Here is an 18339-nt window from a genome sequence, read left to right on the forward strand (position 1 = left end):
GGGGGTGGAAAAGGAGTCCCCCCCCTGCTGGGTGGGTCCTGCCCAACTTGCTGATTTGGGTCTTGGTTGGGGCTGCACCACTTTTTGCTGTGCTGGGAAATCTGGTAGGAGGTGGGTGGAAAAGAAGCCCTCCTCCTAGGCGAGCCTAGCCTGGCTTCTATCAAGACTGGAACTGGGAAACTGGGGTTGGGGGTGGGGGGGGACACCACTTTGGGGGCCCACCCACCTGGCAGGGGGGCTTTTTTTCCATTGTCCTCCCCCCCGCCATAATTTTGGTGCAGCAAACAGCAATGAAGCCCTGCACTGCTTGCTCCTGGCTGCAACTGAGGGGAAGGAGCCCTTCTGCTGGGTGGGCCTGCACCCCCAGTTACCTGGCTCAGGTCTTGGTAGGGGCTGGGCTGAGCCTGCCTGGAAGGGGGCTCCTTTGTTACCCCCCTGCCAGAGTTCCCATTGCAGTGAAAAGCAGTACAGCCCTGTGCTGCCACTCCTACTCACTCTTTGTGGGGAGCAGGACTTGGAGGGGTCTGTATGGCTGGGGGGATGGGTGGGTCTCCAGCCTGGCCCTGAGCAGGGCCATGGTGTAGCAAGATTGGGAGTGGAGCTGCTGCCACTGGCATTTGGTGGGGTATGGGGCTTGTGTATGTGTGTGTGTGCCTGCTTCTCAGTGTCTCCAACCTGGCCTTGAGTGAGGCGATGGTGTGGCTTAGAGGGGAGCCTCTGCTATTTGCATTCAGCGTTCTGTGTCCAGCCTGGTCCTGAGCTGTGTTGTCCTGCACCCTTCCCCACCCCCAATCCACAGCAGATCCAGGTGGGACTGGTGGTCTCAGCTCCCATCATGGCTCTGGGGAGATGCTAGTGCCCACCTTGCCCCCACCAGCACTCAGCTACCCTGTCTGAATCCTAGCCCTGGGTGTCGCCAGCCCAGCCAGAGGTCCCTTCCAGCCCTGCTCCTCTGTGATTCCGATTCCTGTCACTGGCAGAGCAGTGAGGTGGGGGATTTCTCCCCCATGCCAGGCAGCCAATCAGGGATTTATTGCCCATTTGAGTGTGCGCAGGATTCTCCAGCAGCCTGGGGAGTCCATGGAGCATGTTGGGAGGCATGTGAGAGCCCCCTACCTGCTGATCTCAGGCCGTGTGACCCCCCACACTGAACAGTGAACATCTGTTTGGTTTGAATGCGCTCTAACTTATAGCGCTTTAAGAAAAGCATGATAGAGTGCTTTTACCATGGGCTTTTTGAACATCTGTACTTATCCTAAGATTACGTGGCCATCATTCTAATGATTGTAATGCACGAGGAGGCATGATTTGGTGTTAGCTGTGGTTTCAGTGATCCAAAGGAATGGAGCAAAACATAGATTGAGGGAACCAGGAAGAGTATGGGGTGCAGGGCCGAGAGTGGAGGGAGGGAGAAAAAAGAAACAGGATCGACTCAGATTGGATGACCTGGAGGAGGTGAATTTGTATTGCAGGATAGCTATCTGCATAATGTAAGTCATTGCAGTTTAAGTTTTTACGCATTACAAGAAACAAAAGAGAGTAAGTATGTTTATTGTGACAAAATGAAGGAGAAGTAGTGTTCTTGATTGTAATATTATCTCTGATAACTATTACTCAAATGGATGGAAAACCAGAAGGGATAAAGTAATAGCTTGTGATGATGAAACAATGCACTAGAATGTTTCCCTCATGCTCATTATTTCTGTTGTTTCAAGGAGTTGATGCTACAAAAATAAGTTTTGGCAGGGTGCATTTGTTGCAAATTTGGAGTTGGAAGTAAAACAAGCCGCTATCAAGCACACTGTCAACAACAGTATTTAGTCAGATGGAGCTCTTCATAGGCTTCTACGAAATATCACTAATGCCAAAAGTTAATCCTTGCTTACTGTATCTAATGATTGAAATTTAGATGGTTTAAGGACATTTCATATTCTGTGAGAAAACATGAAGTGCAAAATAATTGGCCAGTTTCTTTCAAATGAGCATGTTTTTAGTATAGTTACCCTCCCGCTAATATCAGTAAATCATTGGAAGGGATAGAAAGAGCTCATTAGAAACTGGAAAGGATTGCAAAAAAATATCTTACCTCTCTGGGGAATTAATTCCTTTAAAAGTTGAGCAAAATATTAGCCTGATGATGTATTGGTATCAATGGGTTGTATTTTGCAGAAACAACTTGTGTCTTTCTGAGCTATGCAGGCATTCAGAAGTCACATACATTATACTCATGGGAGGCTGATCTAATCCAAACCAGAAAAACTCAGCAGTATAAAAGTTAAAATGTCCAGTACCATGCTATCAAGCTAGTTTCAAGGTGGAGAAGCAGATTGTTCATCTTACCAAAAATAAAGTTGGAGAGATGACTTCATTACAGTGCACTTTCTTGGAGAGAAAATAGAGAACCAGTGACTACACTCTGAAGCTAGACAATTCATATGAACAGTTAGGTACACTTTTTTTTCAGAGTGATGGTGTTTTATTGGTTAATCAATCTATCAAGGGAAGTAATGGATTCTCCATCTTCTGATGTCTTTCTTGGACCCTTTTCTGGAAAATATAAGTTTTTGTCAAACATGAATTTGGTTCACTACATGGTAAAATATAATGGTCGGTGCTTTTACAACAGGTCAGACTGGATGATCTAATGGTCCCTTTTGACCTTGCACTCTATGAATCTAGTAATTAATTAGAATTGATAATTCATTTCCAATAGACAGTTTTGGTGGAAATTCTGCAAGGAGGGCCTTGTGACACTCTTCTCTGTTTGTTTGATTGACTGACTACTTCCTGTGGGTTTTGTCATGGAAGGTGGTTTTCATGACCTCAGTGTGTACTCTCACCTTATTCAGGTGTAGAATTTATACAGTTTATGTCCAGTAGTGGATTTTTTTTAAAGTTGCCTGAATAAAGGTTAAATGAAGCCTGAGCAAGGACCCTATGATGTGGCCCACATTATTACTTTTTTCTTGGATTGAGTAGATTTGTTCCATATTTCCCATTTCTAATTTCACCTGTGAACACTGTGTGTCAGGAGGTGTGGATGCAAAGAATAACAACCTAGTGTATGAAAGGTTGTGCCTTGCAAATGATTGTGGCAGCTGCCTTTGGAATCACCATTTTATTGCTCTCTGAGTAAGCCAAACAATGGTACTTATACTAAGCTCCACGTAGATTCCAGATGTACAGTGGATCAGTCTTTTAACAGTTCTTATGATCAAAGGTATTGCCTTTTGCATGTGCCAGCAGTTACTTACAGAATATGTGTCTGACTTTAGTAGTAGTTTAATTGAACTTATGTCTGTGAATTGGAATGGAGGACTTAGTCCCTTTCTCTGTGGCTACCATGGGTAAACAGCTCTCACCATGATGCCTATAAATATTTTGCACTTGGAATGGACAGCTAGAAGCTGGCAGGAGTTCATTTTAAAAAAAGCGAGGGGGAATTCAACCCCTGACCATAGAAATAATGTTTGGCATGTCACTGAGGCAGACTCCCCCCAGGAATCTGTGTGGGTAGGGCACATCTCTTCAATCTGGGACTCCTTCCCACATCCACAGCACAATAGAGCCATTCACATAGTCTGTCTTATAGCCATTCACAGTGAAATGGCAAGCTGAAGGGTAACTGCACGCTAGATTGCAAAGTCTTCAACTTTGACGTAAAAAGAGAGAATTTCAGAATCCCTGAGACCAGCTGGCAGCATACTGCTTTGTCAAGATGCCTAGAGGGAAGAGTCCTGGGGTAAAATTTCAGAACTGCCCAAATAATTGAGGAGTGTATGTCCCATTGATTTTCAATGAGATTTAGGGATTACATCTACAAAAGGGCTTAAGTGCTGCAATGCTGAGTGTTGTAGTGCCTGTCATTTGGTGCTTTGCTGCCTAGAGAAATCTGCAGCCCTGTAGCAGCCCTAGGCTCCCTATTCAATGTGTGGAGAGTAGGAGGTGCCCAAAAATGGGACCCAGGAAAGTCTCCATGCTGAGCAGAGAGACATCTGTGTGAGCTGATAGGAAACAGCAGAGGAGAGGAGTTGGTCTGGGACCACACTGCTTTCTTGGGCTTAGGGTCTTTGGGGTGTTGACCTTTAACCAGTATCGGGACTGAGAAGTCTGTGCCAGCCCATTCTCACACTACAGTGTGGACGTGTCACCCTCCCACTTCTCTTCCCCTGCCCTTTTAATCCAACTGCTAACAGATGCATTCAACTAGGATGTGGGAGGCCTGGGTTCAATTGCCTCCTTGGCTTGAGGGGATTGGAAAACTACATCTTCCTCCTATCTGGTAAAGGCTTTAACCTTTAGCTTCCAAGGTGCTCAGGTGGTGGAGAGATCTCAATCCCTCCTACTGCAGCTGGTCTACTTTCCAGGAAAAAAATTACATGTTCTTTGGGCCAAAGACAGACAGTATGACTTTGGAGCCCAGTAGCAAGGACATTCATGTTGGAGAGGAGAAACCTGCATTGCAGTCCCTACTTCAGTGTTATATATTTTATATTAAGTAGTCATTCGAACAGGGATTTAAGCCAGATCTTCCCTCCCTAAGAGAATGCCTTAACCACTAAGCTTGAGCTGTATTTGTAGACAAGAAATATTTAATTATTCCATGCAAAAGGGGTCAACTTTGACAGGAAGGATTGAGATGCTCCCAGCATCTCCAAGTGTGCAGTGGCTAGAACATTCATTCACTTGGGAGGTGGAAATTGGAAGATTCAGCCTCAGATCCCCTTAGACACAAGAGGGAATTGAGCCCAGGTCTCCTACATCCTGTTTGATGGCTCCAACCACTGTGCTATTGGATAAAAGGGTATAGATGGCACCATCTCCTCCATCTATGTTTTGTTGTGCGACAGGGGGTGGAGGCATGGGACTCAATCCAGTAGAAATATTTTGAGAACTGCTACCAGGCAAGATAGATAGTGGAGCACCTAGTCTATGAATCCCCCCTAGGATTAAGCACTAAACAACCTAATGTCATCAAGACCTGGGTAGTTATGAATGTGTCTAGAAGCAGAAATGTAGTCACTTGGGAAACGTTACTGATGATAACTCAGACATCCATGGACTATTGACAGTAGGCATGTGCGAAGCGGCTAGTATTCATTTCGGATTTGGCCAATTCAGGGGATAGTGGTTTGATTTGGTGATTCGAATCTATGTCCTGAAAATCAATTTGGCTGCTGCTGAATCAGCTGAATCTCTGAATCACACAGGCCCCATAACCTGCCTGCCCTCCCAGCCCCAGCTCTTGGCTCTTTGGAAAAAAAATATCCTGCATATACCGGCTGCTGCCAGGCGGGGGAGTGAAGGGGGATGGGGGGAATCCCCGCTGCCCCCCACTGCCCCATGTTGCATGGCGAGCTCTGCCATGAGCCCCCCCACCCTGCCCACTCTTCCAACCCTCCCCGCCATGTCTGTCCTGCCTGCCCCAGCTCCTGACCCTTTAAAAAACAAAAACAAAAAAACCCCTACCAACTGCTGCCAGGCAGGGGCCAATCCCTGCTGTCCCCCACTGTCCCTAAGACTGCTGCAGCAGCCGTTGAGACCGGGGTTTTGTTTTGATTTTAAAGACCCGGGACCTGAGGCAGGTAGGGCAGCCATGGGGGGTGGGGCTGCAAGAGCAGGCAGGGGTTGGGGGGCTTGTGGTAGAGCCCCCCCACATAGCATGGGGCAGTTGGGGGCAGCAGGGATCACCCCCCTCACCTGGCAGCAGCTGATGAGTGAGGGCTTTTTTTAAACAACTAGGAGCTGGGGCTCTGTGGGTCAGCCATGGTGGGGCAGGGAGCTGGGAGAGTGGGTGGGCATCAGGGGGTGCTTGGGGGGCTGGGGTAGCAGGCAAGGGTTGGGGCCTGGCAGGGGTTCCCCCATAGTCCTCTTCCCCCTTCTCCCTCCTCCCCTCCCCTCCCCTCTACTTACCAGCATGGAGTCTGGGTCCAGCTCCCTGCTGCAGCAAGCAGGGACTGTCCAAATTGCCAAAGCTCTCCGAATTTTTTCTGAAATGATTTGGAGAGCTTTGAATTGATTTTAATTGGTCCTTGATTTGATTCGGATTTGGAGATTCAGCCACCGAATTGGGCTGAATCTCCTCTGAATGAAATCAGCACCCAAAACTTTGCACAGCCCTAATAGACAATAGCTGAATGGGGATAAGTCAGTTCTGTGGACAGCTGTTAAGCACTGCAAAATGAAGCCTAAGTGCCCTTTGACAATCTACCCTTAGGGGCCTCAGTCACAGTTGAAATGAGACTTAAAAGGACTTAAATGACTCAGGACCCTGGAAACTCTTGCCTTGAAGCTCATAGCACAGGGGACAATAACAAATAAGCAAAATGTAATCTAACTCATGGCTGAGAGAAGAACAAGGCTTTGAAGATCAATGTGAAATCTTCCTGAATGTCAGCGTGAGGACTTGGGAGCAGAGGCTACAAGCTAAGTGATTAGAAACCTGGCTGCTGAGTCTGCTCAGGGAAAGTGTGCCGATAAACTTGGCAAACGATTCAGGAATTACAGTAATCAACTCTAGCTGTTATAGAGGCGTGAATTACAGAGTCCAGGTCAGGGCTGGATTGGAAGGGGTGTGCACTGGCAGCATTCCTAGAACAGCTAAAGGAACACTGGTAACACGTTCCACATATTCTGATATAGGCCTGAATTTAATATTGTATCCAGGCCTATAACAGAAAACTGACACAGCATCATAGCCATGAGGCAGCAAGGTGGTCAGGGACACTCATGTAATTGCTGCTTTTAGCAAAAAAACCGATTTTATTTTAGCAGAAGTTTTACAAATATTTCAACCTGCACCAATTCTTGGGCAAGACATAAAGAGACATAAAGCTCTGTGCTCCTGAATACATGCTGGGAAAGAGAAATCAGCTGTATTGTTCTTTTATCTTTCATTAAAGATGTGTGCAAGGAACCTGGAACATGCAGAATAATAATAATGCTACACTGTTCCTTAGATCACTGAAGCCCAATGAAAAGCTGTATTGACCTGTTACTTCTGCTTTCTTGGAAGTGTGAATAAGACATTGTGAGGAAGCTGCCAGGATACCAGAAGCCAGTAGACCTGGTTTCTTCTCCTGATTTTTTCATTGCCTTAGTTTGGGCAGCCCCTTCACCTCTCTAAACCTCAGTTTCCCCACCTATAAAATTGGATACTACTTCCCATTTATGAAGCATGTTGAGCTCTGTGGAAGGAAAGAATTTAAAAAGGTTTCTTATTAGAAAATGGTTTTTTATTGTAAAAAGTAAAGTTCATGTAATAAAGTCAAGACAAAACATAAACATTTGATTTAAATGGCATTAGAACAGTGACAAACTATTGCATTAGAACAGGCCTTTTAAGGAGTGTAGCTGAATTTGAGTTATGCTTTAATCTACAGGGTTACTAGGTGAATGTAATGATCTGTGTCATAAAGAAGGTTAGGGAAGATTGTCTGTTGGGCATTTCTAGCCTATACTCCATGAATCTAATCTTTAAAATTGGTCCATATAGCTTGCAAGGCAATATTGGCCAGAGGTGGCTTTGAAGGTGCAGAAAGAAGAGCAGCTCCCTGTTGTAACTCATGGCACTTTGCAGAAAGTGCTATGAGTTACAAAGATCTCCTAGACCCAAACAACATTTGCTGTTGGGTCCCAGGGGTTGGGAGAGTCAGCTGCTGTTTAGCTCAGCTGCAAGCTTGCAACGCCTCTTCCCTAGCAATGCCCCACCTCCCCCTCCTAGCCCTGGTGATGTTTTCAGAATAGGAGGGGGGAAAGGGAGTGGATGGAGCTTACTGTGGGGGTTGCCCAGCCAGTGCTGGAGGGTGGGTGGAGTAGATTGGAGCCCCCACCCCCCACCTGGGGGTAATGTACTAAGGGTTCACATTGTCATGGGATTGGGCCCTTTTAAAATGCTCTGCAGCCATGCACTTCTGTTTGGTCATGCCTAAAGAGCACTTCCAGGGGCTAGATCAGGCAAAAATTGTCACTTTTGTCAGCACCTTAAGTTGCATGTTGTTCCCTTCAGCCTAGTGCTTTCAATGCTAAGTGAGGCCAAGGGAAAAATAGCAAAAGCTGCAGTTTAGAAGCATCCACTCTGAGGGATACCTAATTTACCTTTTCCTTACAAGGCAAATTAGCTTTCCCTGAGCTGGTTCCTCACTAGGCAAAGAGGGTGTGTTGGGCGTTTTCTTCTTTCCTTCTTTATAGATTGATAAATGAAGGTAGCAAGAGTGGACTTGTCTTATAATGGAACTTCTGGTAAACACCAAACAAGGACACTGTCTCTTTAATAACCCTGAAAAGTGCTTTAATCCCCAGTTCTTTCTCTACCTACCTAGAGTTTGTCTGTCAAGGCTGAAACAAGGCTTTATGGATGGGTTTGCTTCCATCAGAAATCACCAGAAACCAATTCTCTGAGTGGGCTATCACTGGGCTGGACTTGGTGCCCCAGGTTATCCTTTGTTCGTATATGGTACTAAACTAGGAAAAGGCTGAAACCAGGCTGAGTGCAGCCTGTCAGCTGCTGGACTCAGACTGTTTTATGTTTAGGAAGGTACCGAACTACTGATTTCGAGTTTGAAAAGCATATAGAGTATGAACCAAGGCCAGAAATTACTAACACAAGAGATTTGGAAAATGGGGAAGAGTCACATGAATCAGCTTGGACGTTATGGCTTTGAACTATCCAAATCAAACACAGACTTTATTGGAGTTTCCATCTCCCCATGGAAACTCCAACATGTGAATTTTCGATCTTGTTGCCTACTTGGACACCATGCACTGATGGCTGCTTCACAGCAAGCATGTGACAGGATGTGATAGGGGTCATTTGGAAGGCAATGTACAGAGGAATGTAGGGCTTCTCCTGCCCTGTTAGACATGTGGACTCCTAGGCTAGAGACAGACATTACACATAAACTGGTTTAAGTGTTTAGAAACTGGTTTAAACCTGTAACAGAACAGATGTGCAGACGCACATAAATCAGTTTGAAAATGGCTGAAACTGGTTTGAAATAGACCTGGTTGAATGTAGTATCAGACTTAACTGATTTGGCTCAAACCGGTATATGCAACGCCTATCCCAGACCCCTTGCTGATTTAAGATAAACCAGTCTCCCCCAGCATGCTTTCTGGGCTGGGTGGGGCTCTCTACTCCACAGCTGAGCTGGTCCCTCCCCTGTGCTCCCTGGGCAGAGCTCTGGCAGAGACTGCAGGTACAGAAGGGTCTGCCTGGCTTCCCCCTGCCCTACCCCCTGTCGCTGTTCAAGGAGGAATCCCACCCCTTTCCCATCTCTCATAGCACAGACCCCAGCCCCACTTAGAGGTACCTGTGTGTGTCTGCTGCAAGGTGTTATGTGTGTATCTCTCCAATTTCACTGGGACAGGCACATAGAACAGTGACCGCTTAGGGCTTTTTGGAGCTAATCAACAGGTCAGCTGGTAAGCTGTTTAAAAAGTGTTTGAAATAATGGAGAGAGGCTATTGTTTTGCTGATGGGGTGATAAACCCTTTTATCATTTCCTTGCTGGCTTGCTCACCTGCCAGTTTGCTGCAGACAGTATAAAGAAGCAAGAAGAGGGAGATTTGAAAAGCTCTGCATCATCAGCAGATGCATACACTGCACATTCCCCGCTCCCTTGTCTCAGAGTGCTAGCAGGGGGCTGGGGCCTGGCAACACTCCTAGCTCTTGAGCAGCCAGCAGAGAAAAGCTTGGGATGGTGCAGGCAGACCTCCCTAATCAGAGGTCTTGCCAGGGCCTGGTCACACCCCACCTCAGTTCAGGACTGTGCAATGGAAGGGAGGGCTGCTCTAGTGCCCCCCTCCCCCCGGCTTCTAGCCTGAGCCATTACAGGCATGTGTCTGAATTTCCTCAGTTCAGAGAGAATATCTGTTTGGTTACAAACCAGTTCAGCCTAGCCAGGTTAGATTAACCTTCCAATATTGAATTCAGGTTCACACTTTTTGAATGTCTGTCTCTAGCCCTACAGGTATCATAGAATCAATGAGTCGGAAGGGACCTAGACAGATCATCTAGTCCAACCCCCTGCCATGGGCAGGAATGAGCACTGGGGGTGGGAGGGGTCATAAGACTCCAGCCAGGTGCCTATCCAGTCTCCTCTTGAAGATTTCCAGGGAAGGTGAGAGCACCACCTCTCTGGGAAGCCTATTCCAGGCTCTGGCCACCCTTACTGTGAAGTATTTCTTCCTAATATCTAACCTAAACCTGTCCTCCCTCAGCTTGTGGTCATTGTTCCTGGTGACTCCAAGGGGGGCCCCAGTGAACAGATTATCCCCGAGTCCCTGCTGGTGGCCCCTGATAAGGTTGTAGGCAGCCACAAGATCCCCCCTCAGTCTCCTCTGGCGGAGACTGAAGAGATTCAGGTCCCTCAGCCTCTCCTCATAGGGCTGGCCACAGGGGCTCTCAACCATATGAGTGGCCTCCTCTGGACCCTCTCCAGGTTCCCCACGTCCTTCTTGAAGTGCGGCGCCCAGAACTGGACACAGTACTCCAGCTGCGGCCTGACCAGCACCGCATAGAGGGGGAGCAAGACCTCTCTGGACCTGTCAGTAATGCCCCTGTTGATGCATGAACTGGGTATGTCACAGGCTGAGCTGACTGCTAGAGGTTTCCCAACAGATGTGCCAGAGATATCATAGAAAAGGACTTGTTAACTGTTTCTGGGACCAGAACCTGGTCCGTGCTGCAGTCTCTTTACATCCCTGGGATAATATGAAGGAGTGACTGATTCTTTAATCTTACTAATGCAGGGTTATTGCAGTGCACTCTAGCATAGGCTCTGCTGCAAGGACATGGTTGGGGGGGGTGTTTCAGAGCTGGAGGAAAAGGTGCTGGAGCATAATGTGCCTTGGCTATTCTGGACTGAGCATGCAAAGTGTGGAATTTGCTCTGACATTTGCCAGTCAGCACAGGTGCAGCCCAGAACCTGGGAAAAGCAAGGCCACCTTTATCTGTTCCTAGGTGCACCTTGTCTGCAGTCTCCTGGGCCATGCAGCATGGAACCAGGCTTCTCACTCTGGTCTTTCAATTTTATTTTAAGTGTATGCACTATGACCAAGATGAGCCACCTGTTTATAAAAGCATTTATTGTGCAAACTTGTTCTGAGTGTTGATATTCCCATAGGTTTGCCAGGCGAGAGGGGAGAGAAAGGCAGTACAGGGGTTGGAACACAAGGACCCAGAGGCCCGCCGGGGCCTGCAGGTAAAGTTATCATTAATTCACTCTTCATCATTTCTCCTGTAAGTGAACACAAGCTTGTGACCCATTTGCAGGGCAGGTGGGACACCCCCTCTTCTGCCTTCCAAGTCTAGCCAGCAGGATACTTAGTGCCCCATTTGCATTTTGAGCTCATCTGTGTCATGACTCGTCATAACATGGCAAGTCATAGGATCATAGACAAGTAGGGCTGGAAGGGTCACCAGGTCTTCTAGCCTAGCCTCCTGCTCAATGCAGGATCATCCCTGACTAAAGCATCCTAACCAAGAGTCCGTCTACCCTGCTCTTGAAAATTTCCAAGCATGGAGAATCCACAATTTCTTTAGATAGCTGTTTCTAGTGTTTGACCACTCTAAAAGTCAGAAACTTCCTCCTAATCTCCACCCTAAAATTCCCCCACTGCATCTTGAGCCTGTTGCTCCTAGTTCTGTCCCATACAGCCACAGAAAAAAGCCTACCTCTGTCCTCTCTATAATCACCTTCAGGTATTTGAAGTCTGTTATCAAATCCCTCAGTCTTGTCTTCTCCAGTCATTTCTTCTCTGAACAACCTGCATAATATGTCATGCAGACATTCCCCTTTGTCTAGGATAAACCACCTATATGGTTTCACAAAGAATGGGACGGAGGGACAGGCGAGTGGCTGTATTCATTTGTTCTCTTATCTGTCTTGGAAAGGTTTAGAGTCAGAAACTGTGGATGCAGCCTAAATACAAGGACATCTTATATTCAAAGGACTTTTGTAGCACCTGGAAAAAATATACAGAGTAATATCCAATGCTGTGTAATCAATGGATTGACTTTAGTATTAGTAGAGTGAGGTTTTCCCCCATTCAGTGTGCTGATAAGACATTTCCCCCATTTCAGATATATCATTTGTAATGGAGGGTGAGAGTACTGCAAGGAGCCCAGCCTATCTTCCCCCAAGAAACCCTTTCCAAACACCTGGCACCTAGGGAAACTTTCAAGGTGAAGTGATCTTGCATTAGGATGAGCAGTCAGAGAGGAACTGAGACCTGTTAGAAGCAGCAAAATGAACCTATTCTCATCCCGTCCATCTGCTTGGAGGAGTTTTAAGGAGAGCTCTCCCCTTCAGAGAAGCACTCTCTCTTGGTGTTACAGCCCTCTTAGCATCAGAGAAGAAGGGCTGGAAGGGACCTTTAGAGGTCAGCAAGTCCAACCCCCTGTCAGAGGCAATATCATCCCTATCCAAACCATCCTATACAAATCCATACTCTCACCTCTTTATAAAACTACTTTCAGGCCTTACATATCACAGACCTAACTCTTTAACCTGCCACAGGTAAAGCAGGAGAACCATAACAGCTAATATTCTGTTTCTATACAATGTTGTTAATATATGCTCAAGGGATCCCAGGTAGAGGGCCACACCTCCTGCTACAGAGGAAAACAACCCCCCCACACCGTCCATACCAATCTGATCATGGAGTAAAATTTCTTCCTGACCCAACATGACGATTGGTCTGACTCTGAGAGGAGGGGCAAGACCCACTAGCCAGGAACCTTTGGGTTTGAGTCCCAGCAGGAGCACTGGCACACCCCAAAATACCCAGTCTTGGCTCCACCCAATACCCAATGACTCTGAGGAAGGCTTGAAAACACCCTGACACATATAGCTGAAAAGTGAGTGGGGAAAAGGGGGAGGGGAGAGGGCAACCAGCAAAGCCCAGAAACTTGGGACATACAAATAGCACAAGATAGATAGCTATGTCTCTATCATCCCCAACCGGTGGCTGTCCAACCTCTTCTTGAGCACCTCCAGCAAAGGAAAGTCCACACCTTCCCTAGGTAGTGTGTTCTAGCACCATGAATTGCCAGGGTAGTCAAATGGTCAAAACAGTGCTTGTCCCGAGAATGCTTGTGTTTTCACATAGCATGTTTCATGCAGGACCCTCCGGTGAAAGCCGAACTGGAAGCCCAGGCCCGCCAGGCTCCCCAGGTCCACGAGGACCAACTGGGCATACAGGTTCCCCTGGGCCACAGGGTTCTTCAGGTCCACCTGGATACTGTGACCCTTCTTCCTGTGCTGGTTATGGTGTGGGAGGTAAGTAAGCATCTTCACCATAAAAAGCCTTGAATCATCATTCCAAAGCAGTGTCATGGCTTTTTCATTATGGTGGGTGGGGGAAAGGAAGTGCATCGTACCAACAGCCAAAGTAAGATGGAAGCTTCTGATTAACTTGGCATTACAATGTGATAGTGACCTCTTTGGAAGAGATGGGTCCAATTATATGTAAACTTCTGGATTTGCACTGAGCACAAAATGTGGCCTTAGAGTAAGGAACCAAAAAACCGCCACATAGGATGCTTATAAAATGATTTTGTTTTGCACGTGATCTTGTTATTGTCATATTGTGTCTTCTCCATCTGACCTGAATGTTCTGCTTGTTGAATCTCCATCTCCTGATGTTTGCGTGACAGTGGAGTTCTACATTTGTAGTCTTTCAAATGTTACCTGACTTCTTCTTGTGTATGCATCTAAATAGCATGAACCCTACTAAATACTGGCATCTGAAACAAGGGTGCATGTGCTCAGCATTAACAAATGAAACATAATAGAGAAAATATGATCCCTTCTAAAATATCCTCTGTAATTGTTAGAGAGCCTGAACCGTCATGTTTTCTGTTGTAGTGTATGAAAGCCAGGGAAGGAAGTTACCACAAATTTGAGCACAATAATTTGAGTTTCTAGTCTTGTAAGTTAAGTGTCTGAGGTAGCAACTTATCAGCCACTACAAATATAGGCCACAGGAGAGGTCTGTCTGATGTTTACAGTATACTCTGCCTGTGCACTGATTTGGATGTTTTAATGATTTGTGTGTTTTTGTTCGTCTCTTCCCATCCTCTTTTCTTTTCTCGACCATTGTTCATTTCCTGTTTCAAGGGCCAATCCCTTACAATGACTACCACTCCGGAAGGTGAAAGGCTCATTCTGGTTGTATTTTTCATATGGCTGAAGGTCAGAAATGGATGCTGAACTGCCCTATCCTTTCCATCAACATGATTGACTACACTAACCAACTTCTCATTAGCTGCTGTATGTGCACTTAGCTTCCTTGCACTGCTAAAATTAAAACTGCCTGGCCCCGTTTGGCCATTAATTGCATCTTCTAGGACATAATTGGAATTTGTCTAAAGCAAACTGTGTAATGTATGAACAGCAATGCAGTGTAGCTGAACACACATAAACTTCTGGTGATGGTTTCCAACTAACTTGGCTGTCTATTGAGAGGGTGTTCTTTTGCTTATTAATTTTGTTAAATGTTTTCAATGAATAAAAGTTGTTGTATTTGAAGAGACACATCACATTCCAATTTCCTAATGAGTGCTTTAATTTTCTGCTCCCTTCCTCTTATGTTAATCGTATCAATACTCTTGGTGGTGGTGGGTTAAGGTGGATACAGTGATCCAACTGATCAAGACATACCTGTAGTGCAATTGCCACATAACTCCTACCAGATCTATGACCCTGAGGATCTTTACGATGGTGAGCAACAGCCGTATGTAGTTCATGGGTCCTACCCTGTACCAGCACCATACTCCCAGTCCTATCCAGAACCTCATCTCGCTCAACCAGAATTTACTCCAGTTCGGGAAGAGATGGAAGCTATTGAATTGAGATCCCCAGGAATTAGCCGCTTCCCCAGGAAAATATCTAAAAGAAGTATGAACTTTCCAGCACCCAAGAGGGAAATTGGGAAAAAGAACTCTTAATGAACTGTTAACAGGAAGTATTTTATATGCATAATTTTTTTAGGCTTTTGTCCTGTTGCTTAACTCTTCATCATGGAAAATGTTTACAGGCTCATATGTTAAAAGAAAAAAATGTACCTGATCACTGTGTCACAACAAATAATGGTAATTATGTTGCATGCCAGAAACTTAGTATTTTAGTGGGTTGGTGCTAGAAGATGAAAAGGTCATTTGTATGCCTTTGAGTCTGTTGCCTACTGTTTGAAATGCTATTCCAACTGTATCTGAAACTATGCATCAGGCTAATTGGTGTAATTTGGACAACTGAGAAAAGTTGATTTTACATTTTCTTGTCCATGTTGTTCCACACAAAATTGCTGTGCTAATACTTTGAGAATCTGCATTCCTTGCAGAATAACTCTACTAAATCCATCTTTGAAGAGAGTGCATATTCAGGTTTCCTTAAACCCAGCTATTACCCATTTGCAAAGTAGTTAGTGGGACCCTTCCCCCAGTACCTATATAAAATACACAAAGTTCTATGGGACTACATTGATAATTTATTGTGAACGTATTTCAATTCTGTTTTGTATACAAATAAAAAGTTGCAGGCTTTTATAAGTAAATGAACTTTGCATTTTGTTGACTTCAACTTCAGATGCTTGTTCTAAGCTTCAGGGGACAGGCTGAAGAGAATGATATATGGATACACTCCCTTTTCAGTACAGCAGGACTGTAGTTTTCATATAAAGGAAATATGATGTTGAAGTTCAATGTGTATTTGTTAACGTTAGGAAACCAAGTATAAGACTAAACAAACAAAACCATGAAAATGACATGGTAGGACTGTGTGGGAATGGAGGTTGTGCGTGGAAATACCAAGCTAGTAGCACAAAAACTGGCATCTCTAATTGCAAAAGCAACTTGGTTGTCTAATGAGGAGACAAATGAGCAGCCAATCAAGACATACAGTGCAATTTACTAATAGTGGCTCTTCTTTATTATTGAAGCAACGCAGATCAACCAAAAAAACTGCTCAAATCATGGCTTTGAGATTAGTCAATAAAGAGGTTATAGGTAACTGGAAAACTTTCTTGTAGGTTAAAAAGGAGCTATTTACAAACCTCCCTTTAAGAGGATTAGTATTATTTCTAGTGTGATACTGTCTAATCATGAGCTAGGACCTCACTGTGCTAAGCAGGCACTCCAAAACATTCTAATTTAGTCATTGTGCTAATTTGTAGTAACTGTTAGCAAAGCCAAATATATTTGGATTGTGTTTTCTTGAATGTCTGGCTATTCGGTTTGAGAGATTGCATGGCAAAGAAGAACTGGTTGGCCCCAAAGTTGCTGTGTAGTACAGCTCTCCTTTCTTCTGGAAAAGGTCAGTGACTGCATGTGTTTTCATTCAGGGCTGTCAGTCTGCTTACGGTCACTGCAGTAGCTGATGGGGGTGGGGTGGAGGACAGGGAAGCAGGAAAAAAAATGCTGCAGCAGCTGCATGCCTGTGCCACAGCAGCTGGAAGTCAGTGTTGCCCCAGGTGCCACTGGCTGCATTGTTATGCCTCTGGGTCATTGTATATGCTCTGGGCTCAGCAGGAGACAGGCGAGTGAATTACTGGTGTTAGTAATTTTAGGTTTCATACTTCCACTGCAGTTTCAAAGTCTGTATCTGGATTACTGCTTGTATACACATGCCTACATACATTGCTGCTCATATCCAAGTGTGGCTTCCAGCAAGATGGCAATATGCTTATATTCCAACTTTATATCTGCAGTATCCATTTCTTGCTCTCTTACTCTGGCCATACTCCTTCAATTAGGTCAAGCCAGGTTTTGGAGCTGGGGTTGAACAGATAAATGTTTTTCTTACTGGGATTTCTTGTATTTTGCAATACAAAATGGGGGGATGGTATAGGGTAATTGACTGATTCTGTTTCATGCCATGATGTATGCACATATTTATGCTACGGTTCTTTGCCAGGAAATCCTGTGCATTTTACAGAGGCTAGCAGGAAAAAATAAACCTTTTTTTCCCCTTGCCAAACACTTGATTTGTGAGTATTGAACACTAATTCTGCCAGCTGTGAAGCTGCCTTCATGTTTCTTAAAGGTTTATCAGTAAATTAGCTGAAGGAGATGCACATGCATCCCTGCTGTACAGTTCAGTGTTTTACAACATTAATTCTCTATAGCAAATACCATATACTATATATCACTGAGAGAATCAGGATGATAATCCTGTGACACGGCAAATCCTCCATTCGTTCATCAGCATCAAGATTAAGCTCTAACAGTTTTAGCATGTATATGGAGTCCCAAATCTCCCAAGATGCGTCTGGTACCTGCTTTTCCATATAAGGTAAGCTACTGCTCTCTTTATTTTCTCTGACAATCTGAATATGATTACATAAATCTTTAAAAACTTGTCTGACTTTTCTTTATGAAATTGTAGGATCTCCTCACCAGGTCGTGGAATTATAGAAAAGTAGGGCTGAAAGGGAAGTCTTGACAGTCAGTTGGCATTTCTACCATTATCACGGGCAACAAAAACAGCAGGAAGAAATCATATTTTGCACAGGAGATATCTCCATTTGTGTGAGACTTGTGAAGGACTTAGTGAGCCCAATATATCTAGATAAAGGCTGGTTTTTTGTAAGTTAAAAAAAAAAAAAAACCACGTTCCCATCGCTTCAAGGCTGGGAACCAACATAATTCATAAACAGTGAAGTAGATAGGATTGTGTTCCGAATCCGATTACATCATTTTGTAAATGTGGCTGTTGAAACTATTTGAATTAATTTGCTTTTATTTCATAAATGGGAAGTGTTCTGAGCTGGTGTGACTTGTACAGCTAGCCTACTTGAGCACATCCTTCAGTAAACTACTGAAATGCCTTTGTTTAAAGGTAATCTCATTGTTTTAAAGAACAGATACGTAATTAGATCCCACTGAGTATTACAAACTATCCCAGGTGACCCATCCTCTTGGTATCCAAACAACACAGTTGTACAGAAACTCTGAAAAGACTAAAAGATGATCGTTCTCTTTCTCTACCATACATTGGCTCTGTGGTGTACAGTGAACTCTATTTAAGTGTGTAGCTTCCAGACTGAAACAAGGTTATACACTAACTGGAGACTGCACTTACCCAAACGACATAAACAATCATTGCTCCTTAACTACATATTGCTGTAGTATTAACAGCCCAGAAGCTGGCTAAATCCTATCATTTTCAAGGGTGTTAATAGTCAGTTTCAGGGTTGCTATTGCCAGTAGTGGTCTCTTGCCATCTGCTTCCCCTTCACTCTTTTTGGCACGCTTACATGGAATACAATTAGCTACAAAGAAGACAGTGGGTTCTGAAAGGTGCTATGCGTGAAGCAGATAACTGGAGCTTGCTAAAT

At 44.9% G+C, this 18339-nt stretch overlaps 1 protein-coding gene across 2 annotated transcripts in view; it reads left to right on the top strand.

Annotated features, from left to right (window-relative positions):
• The window catches only part of COL14A1 (collagen type XIV alpha 1 chain), a 184646-nt gene extending 169088 nt beyond the window's left edge, over positions 1 to 15558 (top strand). The window contains exons 46-48 of one of the 2 annotated variants that reach the window (XM_019552346.1): positions 11127 to 11204; positions 13128 to 13283; positions 14124 to 14545. In XM_019552346.1, the coding sequence (XP_019407891.1) occupies positions 11127 to 11204; positions 13128 to 13283; positions 14124 to 14161 (272 nt within the window). In that variant the 3' untranslated portion in view covers positions 14162 to 14545. Of the gene's footprint in view, positions 1 to 11126; positions 11205 to 13127; positions 13284 to 14123; positions 14546 to 14633 lie in introns of those variants that run through there. The other variant, XM_019552340.1, reaches the window with a different exon arrangement.
• Positions 15559 to 18339: the final 2781 nt, after the last annotated feature.

The sequence above is a fragment of the Crocodylus porosus genome, unplaced genomic scaffold, assembly GCF_001723895.1.
Source record: "Crocodylus porosus isolate Cpor-Errol unplaced genomic scaffold, CroPor_comp1, whole genome shotgun sequence".
Taxonomy (NCBI): Eukaryota; Metazoa; Chordata; order Crocodylia; family Crocodylidae; genus Crocodylus; species Crocodylus porosus.